Source organism: Ostrinia nubilalis, chromosome 9, assembly GCF_963855985.1.
Source record: "Ostrinia nubilalis chromosome 9, ilOstNubi1.1, whole genome shotgun sequence".
Taxonomy (NCBI): Eukaryota; Metazoa; Arthropoda; class Insecta; order Lepidoptera; family Crambidae; genus Ostrinia; species Ostrinia nubilalis.
Window position 1 is genome coordinate 9695684 of NC_087096.1, and position 17427 is coordinate 9713110.

The following is a 17427-nucleotide window of genomic DNA, read 5'->3' on the forward strand; positions in this document are numbered from 1 at the left end:
CGAAATTTTATATTCCTAAAACAGCTAAATTCAATTAACATTTAACTTACGCATCATTAGCCCCAGCGAGGAACCTCCTCTCTAAGGCTAGCGCTTCGCTGACCGCCCGCCGGAGGTCGCTGGGCACCGTTTGGATGCTGTCGTCCTTGCTTTTCTGCGCGTGGGTTTGTGCTGCCGACACCACTGCCAAAAGCGCTAGACTTAGTCTAAACCTGCAACAAGAAGAAAAACTGGTTAATATCAACAATTTTGATGCATAATTTTGGCATATTTAAATGACGAAACTACTCATTCAAGAAAAATACGACAGACTTAATTAACCTTAAACCTAATTTTAGCCTATCAGCTTAATTTAGAGACAGCATTAAATAATCGTTCAAAACATGAATACTTGGGCCTCTCATCTATCCCTAATTTACCTTACAAGGTTCAATTTGGATCGACAAGTCGTTCAGGCAGGCAATTTACTGAGGTTTTCGAATATCTTTTAAATTATAGACGACCAAGGAATGCGGTGGATGTCGACACAGTTGATTGAGAGCTGATGATAACGTCCAACAAAGGTCGTTTGGAGCGACTCTATTAAAATAGGTGACAGATGAATTCATTAGGTAGATGGGGATTTTATATTTTAATGGACATGCTGTCAGGTTAAGTGGTTTTAACATCTTCATCAGGCAAGCTTCAGTGGCCTGTTTAAAAATTAGAAGTGAGTAGATTTTGAGGTTTCATTCGGTCGAGCTTTTTTGTTTCAGGATTCGCACTACACATTTAGTAGGTACCTAAATGGTTTGATAAAATGGATTATTTTACATATGTATTCTATAAAAGTTCATTCAGCTTCTGCATGATTATTATTTGCAAAATTAGTGGGAGCTTATATTTTAATTTTAATTTGTCACTTTTATCACAGAATAATAATAAGTATTATTTATAGATCCGTGAAAATATTCACGAAACTAAAGTCTGTTTTTGTACACAATAATACTCTGTGATGTCCACCGGATTACAATAATTTTATAATCTAATGGTAAAAACGTGAGTGAGAGATATGATCTGCATCAAAAAACCATATCATTTAAGAGGAACTCGTATGAAAAAGTCAGCTAGTATTCAAATGCCACATGGCATCGAAAACAGTCTAAAGGTAGCGCCGGGTTTCGACGAAACTTATTTTCTTTTCTAGTTTTTTGGCTAGCAGATGATTTAAAGGTGCATGACCTTTAGCTTAGCCAAGTTCAAAAAACAGGACACAATAGAGAACACTTTTGGTCACACATTAATATTCAGTCCAGATAAGACTAAAAACTTTGCAAGTGTACATAAATCTTAAAACTTGTTTTCGGAAGAGACATTCCGATCCACTTCACTGAATAGAGGCTTTTAAAGTTTGTATATGTTACAGCTTCTGTGTGTTATCTGTTATTTTGCAAACAAAATAATCTAATTTGCTGTTGACTGTATACTACCTGCAAGCCTTGCAAAAACATCTATATTGAGACCACAAACACTGCTATGCATTTCCGTCATTTCCCGACGTATAAAGAAGCCATTTATCTTGAATGTGCAATCAATTGGAACTAAATGAGTATTCAGCGATGCACTATACTTCCATTGCTGCATCTATATCGAGAATGGGTTTATACGAGACATATAGGAAGTGTGGCCAGACCACATGTATACCGGACACCGCAACAAATGCTTTCGTTTTTATCTGGATCTCATACGCCTATAGCGATCGGCTTTCTAGCCTTATGTCATTGACATTGTATAGACCAAAGATAATACACGTCTGCTCATGATCTATGACTATAACTTTGACCTTTAAATCGCCGTTTAACGATGAATTCCTGGGAAAAATTCACAAGGTTGTAATTATGGATCATCGTGGTTTTTGAAGGTGTCTAGGTAATTACTATCATCAGTATCGAATAAGTAACCATTTGTACAATAACAAATATGAGTATTGTGTTAATTACTTATGCAACCTTTGAAGCATTTAAGTTTCTTTAAACTGTTGTCATAGCCTTGTTAGGTGCAAATGACTAAATCGTTTTTTAGGGAATTTAAATAAACGAGTTTTCTTCTTTTCATGAAAGTTTTCAATTTCATCTCTTTGTAATCCATTTACATCAAAAATACTTTCTAAGTAATAAGTGAGTGTATAAAAAACAAATCTCAGTCATGGTCAGCTCTTTAGATGAATGAAGATATCACAGCTAACAGTAGGTATATGAAAGAAAGTAAAAATATCTTACATGAGAAAATATCTAATTTGCACAACAATTCTCTGCGTTTTTAAGAAACTGTGGCGCAGTTTCACTGTTCTTATTTGTTGGTAAATTGTTCTAGCTTTTAGAGTCTTGCCTATGTATTTTCTGACTGATGCAATTATTTACGAAGTAAACAGGCTAAGTTCTTTCATTGTTAATAAATCGCAAATTTTCTTATCGAGACTGTAACTCTTTGTGTAATTTATAAAGTTTACAACTAGGTTCTAGCCAAACATAGTTACTTAAAATGTATTAACAAAGGTTCATAAACGTTCACCGTTGAATGAAGTTATTTCTCGCAAGTCACCTTGAAAGGGAGTCTGCAGATCCGTAAATAGCGCGTGCATGATCACGAAATGTCATGTCGAACTTTCACATTTTGGATCCTGTGTTTAATGTTACTCGTGGGTAACAAAGAACTTGACGAAGTGTCATCAAGTTTTCAAAATGTTTTGTTTTCGAATTTTAAAGTTTTTTTCTATGTTGCACACTCATGTGTTTGTGTATAACTTTTAATTTGTATTGAATTAACATGTATCTGTCCAGCTAGTTTGCTTCAAAGCGTGTTAAGCTTAAAGTGTAAGAGTTATCGCCAATTATTTAAATAAGGAGTCATATAAATAAGATTACTTAATTTAAGATCAGTGAGGTTAATGATCTCCTGTATTTTTTTACATTTTTGATGCATTGATTTACAGGAGGCCTATATTTGAAGCATAAGAATTCCAGTCCATGCCCGACGAGGACATATTGAATAGAAAAGATTAGTGCGTTGTCGCATGCGAATTCGAAACCCATAGCGATAAAAATAAGTCCCTACAGTATCAATGTCAGTAATGTCACACTCAAATAAAGTGTGAACTGTAAATAGCCTCGATAATTTTGACATTAGTCAAGCGAAAGTGCGTTCGGTGAGCTGTACGTGACCGCGGTTTGAACACCCAAATAGCCCGCTACCAGCATTGGGCAAGGTCAAGTGGCGAAACGCAAACGAAACGGTTTTACTGGATGGGACATGCAACGTTTGCCTTTTGAGTTAGTCGTTTAGGCCTTACGTGGCTGTAATGATGCCTGACTCTGGAAGTAGCGTGGCGTAACATGTGCCCCATCGGACCGTATATGAAACAGGTTTCGGCAAAAACATAATAACACTCCTGTCTCAGACGGAATATCATCACTGGCGGAGTTTTATAAAAAACGTTGACCATTATTATTTCGCTTCAGATTAGAATAAGGATAGGGGTCGTTGACACGACTTCCAGCTCGGTTGGTGATTTCTAAAGCTGATGCCCTTTTGCGGCAGAAATGCAGGATAGGGTATCAGCAATCTGCAAGTAATCCATTAATAATAGCAATTATTATTATTAATTACCGTATATTTCATACTGCTTATGTAGTCATTATTTTAACACTTCCATTTAACTTAAATCTATTTCGTTAAGGTAGATATTTATTCCGAAAAGCTATTGTTCTTTTGGGAAGGTTGCGACAGAGATCATGTGATTTGCTCAGAATGAGGCTTAACTAACGAACGCACACAAACAGGTAAAATATTTAACTGGTATGAAACTAATATTAACTACTGTGAAGACTTGTGCAAAAATCTTTATAGTACGTTTATAAAGTTCATTTTCTTGGTTTATTAAATCTCTTAAAATATTCACTCATTTAAATTTTGAGAGCAGGTAGTTATTTATTGTCCCAAAACATACGTTGTTAAACGGGTCGAGGGTCCTCTCATTTTCTTTTTGGACAATTAAAAAGGACGCCAACTGGACTGGCAATTTAGGATTTGGTCGTATTTTGGCAGCATTTAGTCACGCGAACGCTCGTTTTGTAAGCGCGAAATAAAAGACATCAACGCTACCTTAAAATGCTTCTTCGAATTCACCTTATCTAAATCATTGAACCCACTTTAGTAGCAAGAAATAAACTGCATCTGATAACACAAACCATTTTCGGAATTAGAGCCTTTAGTTTTATTATTCGGAAAAAAAATTGTAGCGATCATCAATTTAATTTAAATTATGTGTTCAAATAATTAATTGATGACAATGAAATACATTGCTTTTTGGATGGAAGGAACATAATATACGGCATTTAACTTGACATTATTATGTAGGTATGTCGTTTTTATCGTTCAAATATTTTTAAATCATCTTGGGAGGTATTTGTGTTGACAAAATTAGAATCGATTAACATATAATCATAGCTGGGCACCGTTAATCAAATAGTTAACTTCGTTAATCGTTAAACCGTTAATAAAAAAATTAACTTCGTTAAACGTTAAAACGTTACATTTAGCAAAATTTAACGCAAGTTAACGTTAATCGTTAATCCGTTAACACATTATAATAAACGAAAAAAAAAAATTGTATGCAAGGTTCAAATAATTTCGAAAGCTTGTATTGCGCATGAAATTTATTCCTCTTTTTAGCCAGACAGTTTTGACAGTTCCAACTCCTTGCCAGACAGTTTTTTTAGGATAGCTGCCAAAGCCACGATGACCCAAACTTCATAATTCACCAACATTATATCCTATATTGGGAGTATTTGGGAGCATACGCTGACAAACTTTCAGCTTTTATATTATGTGGGATAGGATGCTCAACCACAATAAGGAAGCTAAGGTGTGCGGCGGAGTGTGCCATAGTGAAGTAGTAACAGCGCCATCTGTTGGTCACTAGTTTGTATTGGCGTCGCCACATATAAAATGCAACGTCATTTTATATCTGGCGTTCACCAGCTCTTAGTCTATAGTATCTCAATCTCAGAGCCTTGGTTCAATTAGCACCATTGTGCTCGACAAGACAAATCCAACAAACCCAAACTCGATAAGTTTCCACCGTTTCGTTTAGGAATTTCTATGGCCACCTCCTGACTCCATCATCAGGACCCTGGACATCATCTGGTACTAAAGTGCTCGAAAAGACAAATCCAACGAACCCAAATTCGATGCGATTCCGCCGTTTCATTTAGGAGTTCCTATGGCCACCTCCTGACTCCATCATCAGACCAGCTCAATGGTACCAGAACATTGCATTTTCATCGTACTTACATAAGTATACCAAATTGCAGCTCAATCAGTTGAGGAGAACTGGTCATAAATTCGGTTTGCACGATTTGTCCCACACTTACTTACTAACAAGTGAAGTCAATATAAAGCTTGTAAATAAATAAAAAAATTGCATTTTTATATCGTTTCTTTCTGGTTACAAAAACTGTTGTTTTGGGTTCTGGAAGTTCTGGAAGGCCGAACGTACTTGTCAGAACGCGTTTTTCTAGTGTTTTTCAGCGTGCCTGCTGTATCTTTTTGGTAAATAGTAGGTACTGGATTAACGATTAACGGACTTAGGATCATTTAACGGAAGTTAACGAGTCCGTTAACATTTTTTAAAGTTAACTTAAAAGTTAATCCGTTAATAGAAATGTTAACTTCGTTAATTAACGATTAACGGATTAACGAGTTAATGCCCAGCTATGCATATAATAATATGTTTTTGTATCGCATGGTCCGTTGGAACCGACACGGTTATGTCACGAAGCAGTTTACTCAACCATGAAGAAGGAAAGTTATGTGTTTACACGTGTCACTCTATATAACGATAACGATATGAAATAGGCTTTGAATGAGTAATTTCTGTATGCGTTAAGCGGTGCATGAATGAACCATGTTTAATACCTACTCAAATATTGTTACTACTGTATTTATTACGTCAGTATAATTCTATAATGAATACCTTTTTTATTTATCTGTAAGCAAATTGTTCTAGATGGTAGTTCGGACAAGTATTTATAAGCTTTTGTTGCTTTCCAATCTTGAATCACCTTATTAGCCACTACTGACTGAATCCATATTTTTTAATTCACTACGCATTTGTAACTATCGAGTGGTTAACTCTTGCTTTCCATACTTTAATTAGCAGGTAAAGTACATAATCTGTTTACTTTGAGACTTAGAGAGAGTCGTCTTCCAGTAAAGACTAAAAGACCTAATAAAGGTGACGATGATGAGGTCTTTTATAAGTCGCTTAGTAGAGCTTTAGTTTCCTAGATTCTGTAAACATCAAACTGATTTATGTGTTCGGAACAACAAAAGCTCCGTCGCAACGCGGTGACCTCACGCACGCGCCACCTGGCGACCTTTGCAGACATCCTGTACGCTTCTGCGATCGTAAGCTCGAGTATGCCACGTTAAGCTTTGTGCAAACTGGTGCTAATTGTAAGAGCTTAATAATGTTATAGTAACGTCGTAGTACAGTGGGTAGAAATTGTCAAGTGTGAGACACAAATTCAATAATTCAATGTGTGTCTTTGCTGTGCAGGTTTTATTCAATCTGATTGCCTGAAATTACCTCAATTTGGTATTTTGCTGAAATCGTAATAAGGAGTTGTCATCTGATACACATCGGTTTATAGCAGCTTTTAAAGTTAAAACTTATGTTTTTAATTTTGCATTTATACTTTAGAATTTCTTCGTGGCGAATATATTATTATCTTGACAAGTGTTTGATTGGTTGTTGCTAATATAATTTAAAAATTAAAGCGTTAACGACTAAATAAACTACCGTTAGAATTAGATTCGATTAGTAACTGGACATAGATATTATTATTATTCCAAGCGATTTTTTCCATTCTCATTTCGAAAATTAACAATCATGTTTATGTAAAGAATCTGTAACTTTGGAGAGTCTGCAGTCTCATGAATTAAATAATCGTAACGTATAGGTTAGTTCTCTCCTTGTGTTTATAGAGTTTTGTTCTGACCTGTAACATTGAAAAGTTTTGTTTTGTTAGCGCTTTGCTATGTTCCTAAATTATTTATGGTCTACAGCACCTGCCATATTTACTAGTTTGTATCTAACATAAGGTCGTAGCGAATAAATCAAATTGCCGATAACTAATGTTACCTACATTAATCTGGAGATACTAAGTTGGTTTGTAACCCACAAAAAAAATAGAGCAAACTGGTACATGCTCATAGTAAAAGTCGGACTGATTTATTCTTCCACTGTATTATTACACAGTTCCGACTTACTAAATCATCTTGAGTCCGCTGATCTCGACGTCGCCGGCGCAACCGCAAAACGGTGGTTGTTGTGGCGTAAAATTCGAATGGGCTAACCGCAGAATAACTGCCTGTCTTAATGAAACATATTGTAGTATATTATATCTTCCAAACCAGCGGCAGGAATTTTAACTGGGGGTAAATGTTAGGGGTTTTTTGGGGTACAAACGCTAAATTACCCTTTTGGAAGCAATACCTGTTGTAAGGCAGAAAGAACTCCAGAAGAAGGTTTTTCCGCCATATTTTTCTGTGTAAGCGAATTCTATGGAAGATGTCAAATATCATAAATATCACTTCAGGCAAAAATTTGAGTTATGATCTGATGATGCACATAAATACGTTTACATAATTTATTTCACGAATATTGTGACAATGTTGACGTATTTTTAAATAATAAATTTACCTTGAAGCCCACGACTGACACATAATAAAAAAATACCTATTCACAAATTTTAAAACGACTTTTTTGACCGCAAGACATATGAATGAACGTACGAGTGTTTGTGGTCACGCCCTTATCAAAAAACTATAAACGGATACGTGGGAATAATACCTGAACTATTATAAATATTTATAAAAGTCGTCGCATGACCGTATGTCACCTTTAGCAGAGGGCATCTGCACCGTTTCCATCCTCATTTTCACCAAATAAGGAAAGGAGGAAATTGTATGGTTGAATACCACATTGATCATCGTGATAATATGTAATAAATTATATACAAAAGTGTTTGCTTCTGAGCTTATTGTACATTATCAAATTACAATGAAGCAGAAAACGCATAATTTATCAAGTCTGGTCTGATTGAATTCTTTATTATTATGACTCCAGTAGGCGCTGCTTATGAGAAGATGAAGTGGCAGTAGCAGCCTATAGTCATTTCTGTCGTAGAACTGAAAAGTTGGAGTAAACGTGTAGAGATCACATTTCAGCAAACCATGTGTATGATTTTGGGATGAAAAAAAGCGGGAGATCGTGCTTTTCCTTCAGCACTCTTCGGAGGCTTACGTTCAAAATATCATCTTCATGATAACAATCTGTATGTCCTAAGTAACTGTCATAGTAGGAAAATTATTCAGTTAGATGAAACAGTCGTTAGAATTTGCATAGAGTTAGTTTTTCGCACGGCAACGGTTTCCGTATGCGCGGGCGCTGATGTAATTGTGTTTACGTTCATGCGGGTCTTGGGCAACGTCACGTGAGCCTACGAGGTGTATCCAAATTCCAAAATGGGGGGCTGTAGGCCTAGGATGTAAGCGGTTATCGCACCATTTTATAGATTTGACGCGATAAGCCATTATTTTTGTCGTCTAAAATCATCTATAAGATTTTATCACGGCATTATTTAGTTAACTATGTCAAGTGTATATTCTGTCTTTGTTTGTCATTATAGTATGGGAAAAGGGGGCCAATAGAGCTGCATCGGGCATCGTTTTTCAGGACAGAGTCGTGGCAGAGGATGTATCTTGCAAAAATATGGTTTTGTTTATTTATATTGGGGCGTATAAAGCCTTATATGACATAGTTTTTTAGAATAGGGTCTGACTTAGTGACAGCTGATGTATCCCGAAAAACGGTCTCTTCGTTTATTTTATTTCTATTAAAATATAGCATTATTGTAGGTTTATCTTTCAAATACTTTAAATGTTTTATGTAATTCCAATAACCCGCATTATAAATAAATGCATCAAATAAACAGACGACAACACATCAAGCAACACTGCGGTTTCGTAGGTATTTGTAATAGGTCCTTTTTTAAAATAATGTGTAATAGTCTGAAATAAATTATCCAAAAACGTGAAGCGTAAATTTTGCACACCTCCAAACAATTATTATGTTTTACATTCACGGCATATTAACTCCATGCAAATAAATTGTGCTCAACAAAGGCTGCAGTAAAAAACGTCTGATCAAACTTGTTATCATTAAGCGAGTCTTGTTTTAGGTTTTTGCTGTTGCTAAGCACGAGGTTTTCCTTTTGTATCACGTGAGATCGGATTTTGAGGATGTTTGTTTTTTTATCCAATAAATATGAGCCCATCGGATACGGCGAAAAGATTTACCATTGGTTTTCCATGAAGTGTTTGTTGATGGGGATTTTATATAAAGTTGAGTAATTTCCTTAAAGATGATTGTAAGTGTTGATCTTTGATTTGAGAATCTCATCATTCGTCAATATTTTGTACGAAAATTAAAGGATTTTCCTCTATCTAATAAATTACCCAAACACTATGTACATTGTTACTCTAAACTCGTACTTTAACTCTGCTGATTTACCTACCGATCGTTTGATGATAAGCTTCATCCAATTGCCATATACCTACTTACACAGCATACTGTATTTGAAATTGATGTAATTAATATGCCTCATCTTTTGTATAGTCTTTAATCCATAATTACAGCGCATGTGAATGCATGTTTACTTAATTATAAGGCGGAAACAACCACGATCATTGATCGGCCACGCTCGATCGGCACCCAGAGTATGACCAACCGTCGAAATACTCGATTAGTTGCACGTTGCTTGACTAGATTCAATTCGGTATCTATCAGCCCTGTAAGACAGCATCAGAGATTTGAATATGCTCTTTATTCTCCAGTTTTAGGGCTCCTTTTGGATTGTTTTCATCTGCGGCTGTATAGCTTACAGCAATTAAGTCTGTGACTCTTGGTGTGGCAACCTCTTGCAAAACGCACCAGAGCTGGGGAAAAACGATTACTTAATCGCCTACAATGCCGTCTGTGCTTGTTTAGTCCGACGTGTGATATATCGACACGGGTGGCTATGGGTTGTATTTACTTGTCATATTTGAGTGTCCATCACAACGACAACACAAATCACTCAAGTAAGTACAGCCCCCTAATAATGAAAATGAAAAATATTTACTAATTTTTTATTGAGTCAGTTTATTATCGGATTAAATATTAAATAAGTTTCACGAGCCACAACGAGTATTAAAAGTAATTTCAGCTTCTTAAATTAAAAAAAAAATCTTACACGCAACCAACTTTTCCTATTTTGAATAGCTGTTCTACCAGAAAATTTGTTGCAGTTGCAAATAATGAGACTGGCTAGATTATACGTACCTAGTTCCTGGTTGGCAACGGGCTTTTATGATTGCCTTTATATTTAAGAAAAGGTTCAAAATTCCAAAGCCCAAATTTGAAGGTAATCCACCAATTACCAACTATCAATTATTAAAACAAAGTAGTTATTATGGTCCTTCAAGTCGTCCAATGCCTCATAATTACGCTCAATTACCTACACCCGATCTAAACAAAGCTCGCTCTATGACGCTACATAATAGTGAAACTGTGAAACGTAATCGACACATTAATAAGGTAAACTTTTAGACCCTAATCAGTCTGCTTTATGTCGTCATACAACCAACTATGGCTGGAGGAACTACCGACCAATTGAATGAAGTTATTTTAATTACTTCTAGAGTCTTTAAAGGCGCCCCAGAAATCCGCTGGCCGTGAGGCACTGGACAGGCTGCACTTTATTATAAGTATCTTGGAAATATTCTGACTAATCTATGGAAAGGCGCCGAGTTTCCACATAGATGCTAATTCAAAAGCACATGAATAATAATGAAAATAATTGCTAGTGGTGAAGTAAATGGTTTCTAAATTGTGTCGTGTTTCGGTACAACGAAGGCTGGGAGAAGCCCCCGGCAAATACACCGTTCTCTGTACCTCGAAGTTAAAATAAATCATTGCTTTCAGACCGTGACAATTGGTGAGATTATTTACTTGCTTAAAATACAGTCGTTAGAACGAGTCTTCCGCGACTTGGCCCACTTTTAGCTTGGTCCACGGGCCAAGTCGCTGATTTTAATTTTTAAATAGTTTTTCTTCCAGTGACTGGGCCCACCTTCAATGTTTTATTAATAAATTAAACACCAAATCAACAAACCTCTACTCTAGAATCTTAGAGGTGGAGCCAGTCAATGGAAGAAAAACTGTTGAAAAATTCAAACCAGCGACTTGGCCCGTGAACCAAGCCAAAAGTGGGCCAAGTCACTGAAAGAATCGTCAGAGCATCAGACTATTTTTGCTGCAAAATAGCATCTTTTACATCAATAATAAGATGCCACATTGTATAGCTTGGTATTGAAGTCGACACAAAGATCATAATGGGTGGATTTTGCGACAAAGTTCATAGAAAAACCAGTTGCAAACGAAAGAGACAAGTCAAGTATTTTTGATCAAGGTTTGGTATGTATTCAACTGTCGCTCCACTCGTGTAGACTTGACCTTGAGGTTTTTGCACTAAAGTCAATATACTCCGTTAGTACCGCATTAAGTCTCGGCCACATGATAGGGTCTGGAGGCAGGTCGAATACCTTGCACGTTAATTAATGGATGCGTTTCTCGTAATCAATTTGTCTGAGCCGAACTCTATGCCAGAGACATAACTATTATAGTTTTTTTCATGCAGAACTAGGCAGGTATTTGACCACAATCACACATGACGTCAGTGGATGCAGTCTAGGATGGTATTAGAGTTCTTTACTTTGCTGTTGTTTTGACAATTCTTTGACAAAGTATTTTTACCTAATTAGTGCTTTTCTATTCTGATGGAATAATTTAAACTGTCTATTTTCATAGATAGCTTGTCACTAAGCACATCGAAACTTGTGACTATTGTTAATTGCATATGAAACAAATTAGTTATGTAAAAAATCGATTTAAATAAAGACGTGGGTGGAATCGTTATGTGATTGCATAATTATTTTATTTGATCTTTTAAAAAATATCGTAAGAAAATACGTTTAATAAATTACCTACAAATATTAATATTCTAATATTATACAGAAAACGTGATTTCCAGTGAAGCGACGAGTTGTGATGTTTACGACCTTTTAATTGCTGAAGAGCGCTAAACATAGTACATTCCTTACAGGCTTACATAATCCCATGATTTCCTCAACGTAATACCTAACTACATAGGTATTTTCCTTTTACAATATTTGAAAATGCTAGAAGTCGGTAGCATAGACCATCATGATGATTGTTAGAATAGAATAAATTGTTAGAATAGAATAAATCACCGAGCGACTCCAACTTTTGGGTATCGAAATGTCCAGCAAGTTGAACTTTGGCGAGTACATCGAATCCATAGCGAAAACTGCTGCCAAAAAACTTGGTATCCTCTCGAGGGCAAGGCAGTACTTCTCCAATAAGCAAAGGCTGCAGTTATATAAAGCACAGATCCGACCTTGCATGGAATACTGCTGCCACCTCTGGGACGGCTCTGCCAAGAAATATTTGGCTGCTCTGGATTCGGTGGAAAGGCGTGCCAGGAGACTAATCGACAGCCCGACCCTTGTTGAAGCGTCGCTCCAGGAACTTGACCACCGCCGTAAAGTTGCTTCTCTAACGGTTTTCTACAGGCTACACTTCGGAGAATGTGCGAAGGAATTATATAACTTAATTCCACCAGCCCCTTTCCATCACCGGGGAACCAGACGCAGGCTAGCGTACCATCCCTACATTGTCGACATTCCACCAGCTCGCACTAAGCGTTTCGACGACTCCTTTATAATGCGAACAGCTAGGGACTGGAATTCGCTGCCTGCTGCTGTATTTCCTGAACACTATAATCCGGGCGTTTTCAAGGCGAGAGTGAATAGGCACTTACAGGGCAGATATGTACCATCCTAGACTGCATCTCACTTAACACCAGGTGCGATTGCGGTCAAATACCTGCCTTGTCTAGCATAAAAAAAAAAAAAAAAAGTTTGTAACCAGAGCAGAAAGAGAAGATAATAATTAGAATAACTCGATACACGCACTCAATTATGTACCAAGTCACAAAATATGTAAACAGTTCCTAGAATTCGTGTACTCGTATGCCACAAAATACTGTGTGTTTATGCAACATTTGCTTAGCAAATCTCTACCTAAAAATATTACGGCTTACCCATGTTTATTTATAATTATAATTCAAAGTTAACAAAAAAACCTTAACTACATAATTGACAAACTTCCTCTAATAAATGTAAATGACAAAAATGTGGCAACAAAGTTTTTCAGTAGTGCGTGTATCGAATGTAAGAACGGTCTTCCTCAACCGTGAGCCTTAATCGAGTAGTTTTTACAAACCTCGTGGGATAATACTTTCTCACGTTCACAATAATAAATACTTGGTAGGCACTTAAGTGAAACACAATTACCTATCTACTCGTTATTCCGGAGAGTCTTAATAGAAGTGTCAATAGCAATTACTGTAAAAACAAATCAAAGGTTAGAATAGAACGTTTGCTAATTCTAATTGTCGTCTCGTGCTCTCAGACGATAAGGGCTAAAAGGTGCTAATTTCATGTTAATTTAACACTAATTAAGTAAGCGAAACTGGCTATTATTGAAGTATTGCAAAGAGTACAAAAAACTTCAAATGCTTTAAAAGCTTATTAACGATGAGAGCTAATGAGAATGCTTATACATATGTTTACATTGTTGTTTTCGCGAATCTTACCTTAAATCGCACTTAGGTACCTATCTGTATACTTAACTAATTATTTTATAAAGTACTTCTTTATTTGGCTTTTAATTATAATTAGGTATTCAGTTTGTGTTGTTTTGAGACATTTTACCTGTACCGCACTGACATCTTTCTGCATGACCCAAAGGTTGACTGCCGAAGAATGCTTTTAGCATTAATTATTTTGGCTGACAATAGTGTCTGAGTTTCTTGCGCTGCTTCTTCTCAGCACTGGCCCACTTATTGTCCTGAAGCAGTGGTAGGGTTAATACTGGGACGTGTAAAAGTGCTTTTTTAAAGCCTACTTACAGAAATAAATGAGTTTTACTGAGTTTTTACTGAGTTTTAAGTCCACCTTTTCTATTTAAATAAAAGTTCAAATTCGATCTCTACAAATGACTTCCGGCCACAATAGACTTAGGAAGAGGCCCATTTAAATATAACAATTTGTATAATATTAACCCGGCGCGATAACTTTAAACTTTTTATGAGCGATCAGAACTATGATGTCTCAATCACGACTCGGATGTCTCGGTTACTATGTTAATGATTAGGTGTTTCTTTTTTATTGTTAATCGCCATGGCCTCTGAGCTCTGACCGATCATTGGCGCTATAAAAACTTATCACAACATTTAGGAAACTCATATGGCTGCTTTTGATTTTAGAAGAATTATCCTCAGTTGCACCATCGGTATTTTTCTATGGAGTTTGACAGACTTTTGACGTTTGTTATAGTTAAAGTGAGATGGTGTAACCCAAGGCTAACTAGCGACCTGCTTAGGTATTGTATATGAACGAACATTCCTCTTGAATCCATAACGAGAAAGCTCTTGGCCTGTATCTCACCTGATGCAAAGTGATATTGCTGAAAACTGTATTAAAATCCGTTCCGTACCTACTTAGTTTAAAAAATCTAAGCCCATAGACAGCAGCTTTATGATGATTTTCGTTTTCGAGTTCCAAAATCTGCACTCAGTATTAGATATTTATAAATGTATGTTAAAAGTAGTCGTTTATATCAAAGTTTATGCAAACAGGTTAAAATTAATTTGTTACAGATAAGAAAGTTGCTTTGAAAGTTACATTGCTTTACACCATCTAAATTAGTTTATTAGCAAGGCCTTTTAGATGTATTTCAATCAATTAGAACTTTCGGGTTCTAATGTGGGTCAATAAAATCGTAGATAAAGCTGATACATACTTTCTTGAATCGAGTGTATGTATAATCCATTTGAATTAAATTCTCCTTTTACTATTCTGTGTTCCGACCATAAGTAGGAGTAGTAGATAGAAAGATAGAACACATTTTATGTACACCACCATATAAGACAAGACAAGAAAAGAAATAAAATAGACGGCACAATTAATATTTATTTAGCAGCACTTCAAGTACAGTCAGCGTCAAATAGTTCGTGAACTCAAATTAGCCAAAAAATTCGCTACACATTTTTGTTACAAATGAAATAAGGTTGTGTTGTCAACTTTTTGGCCTCTTTGAGTGTCACAAACATTGACACTGTTTGTACCAGCGAATCGAGACGCAATAGAAATCAATTTGTTACCGCGGTTTCATGCGACCTCTTACGTTTAGGTTCTACTAGAGTTTAGGTCTTAAGTTCTCTAGGCTTTAGGTTCCACTCATAGATCACAGAAACCAAAGGGATATGTGACAAGGGGGCGGGGCCGGTGTCGCAGCAATATGCCCTAAAACAGAACACATTGCTCGTGACAGCAATGATGACAGCAGCGACGTCATAATGTAGGTAAACAGTTTACATTGCTTGCGTAGTACTAAAGATTATTCGATCGTTGAGTTCTGATACCGCAATGGAAAATGAGCACATATTTTAATTACTTTGTGTGTGTGAATATCTAATGCGTTACTGAGTTTCGAACTCAGCGCATTAGTTGGCATCTCTCTTATATCTCTATGGTTCCACTGGATCAGGAATTCAGGAGTAAAGGATGTGATTTCCATAAAATATTAGGCCATTTGCAATCTATTCAGCCATTGAATCTGCAGAAAGTGTGTCCTTACCTACAACCAGTTCCGTCTTTTGTTCTCAGTTTTTATGAAGTAGGGCTGTTATTGCCTGCAATCAACGTGTCGATAATAGTTACAGAGGTTGATTGGCCTTTAATTACTTCCTAACATGTAACCTTTGGCTGCAGGCCACGACTTAGTTAATGTCCGTTAAACACATGTGACGTCATTATGCGCTCGTGTATGTAAATATTTATAATAAATTAGTGGTGATATTCAGCGCAAAGATGTTAAGTTCACTTTATAAATTACACGCTATAGTGTAGGACAATGAAGCAACTTATTTAAATAGCTCTCAATATTAAGCGCAGTACGAATCCAAATATTATACGAGTATGTTGTCTCGAAAAACATTTTACAAAACAGAGGTTCGAGTACAATCTGAAGTGGTCTGAAGTGACCAAAGTTAAGTCACTTAGTTATAGTGACTTCGTTTTCTATGTATATTTCCACTGTATATTTAAAAGTTATAAAGCTTTACCAATGTTTAATTACTGAAGATTAAACTGAACTCAATATTTACGACTGTGTACTAACGTGTTCTTCCTGGTCATTTAATAAGCATATGCAAATGGATTTACTGTCGGTAAACAACACTAGAAGTGTTTATAAAGAGTTTAACTATGAATTATAAATCCATGTAGAGTTTATTTAAGTGTTATTTAAGTATCAGTTAATGTAGCTGGCCGTATGCAATATTATTTGTAAGTTACAATGTTAAAAAAAAGCTAGGGACAGGTGGAGATTTAGGCTGAGTTGCACCACCTAACTTTAACCGTAACTATATAGTACATACTATCGATAACCGGTGTATTTTGTATGGAGTTGGGCAGATTTTTGACGTTTGTAAGTCACAGTAAGATGGTGCAACCCAGCCTTAGATGCCCCGCAGTCTACAGACATTTTGTTGGCTTTTTTTTTAAGTTTAATCAGGCAGTTAATCAGTATGAACAAGTATGAAAGTACGCACGGTATCGGCCGATTCTTTATACAAATTAGTCAAAATTAGTAAAAAAAGTCGACCAAACTATCTGCCGGTTAAAAGTCTGTCTGTAGTCTGTAGGACTCGTCAGACAGTTGTTATGACGGTTGCCTGATTCTTTGTAAACATTATATCGAGCAATTTGATAGACAATTTATTTGAGATTACTGTGTCAGTCTGCAACAGGCCAGTGACCAAGTGCATTCGACACGGTCACTTAGTCGCGTTGGGTAAGCAGCCATCTTTGAAAAGTTGGGTGTTGACAAGGAAGACTGATTGGTCATGGAAGAGATAAACAGAAAATTAAGTGTTTTGTATTTGAAATTTTGATTACAGGTGCGATTTATCGCATTTTATAGCGAATTTTGTTCTGGCAAAACAACAAACAGATTAAGGTGTGAATTTGTACCTACTACCAAATATTAGTTACAAAGCTTGCGCCTAAACAACTACAATGGAAGTTTCTGTAATGATCTGACGTAAAATAATAATATGGTGTTAGGTACTTCTCACATAGCGGAAAGCAATATGCAAACAAGAGTCGCACACATGCCATGCACAACCAATGGCT

General features: G+C 36.2%; 1 protein-coding gene and 1 long non-coding RNA gene across 2 annotated transcripts in view; one reads left to right on the plus strand and one right to left on the minus strand.

Moving 5' to 3' along the window:
* Positions 1 to 17427, plus strand: part of LOC135074614 (uncharacterized) — a 224819-nt gene that overhangs the window by 98609 nt on the left and 108783 nt on the right. The window lies entirely within an intron of this gene.
* The window catches only part of LOC135074612 (heme peroxidase 2), a 72797-nt gene that overhangs the window by 36560 nt on the left and 18810 nt on the right, over positions 1 to 17427 (minus strand). The window contains exon 2 of the mRNA XM_063968969.1: positions 51 to 212. Coding sequence (XP_063825039.1) covers positions 51 to 212 — 162 coding nt within the window. The remainder of the gene's footprint in view (positions 1 to 50; positions 213 to 17427) is intronic.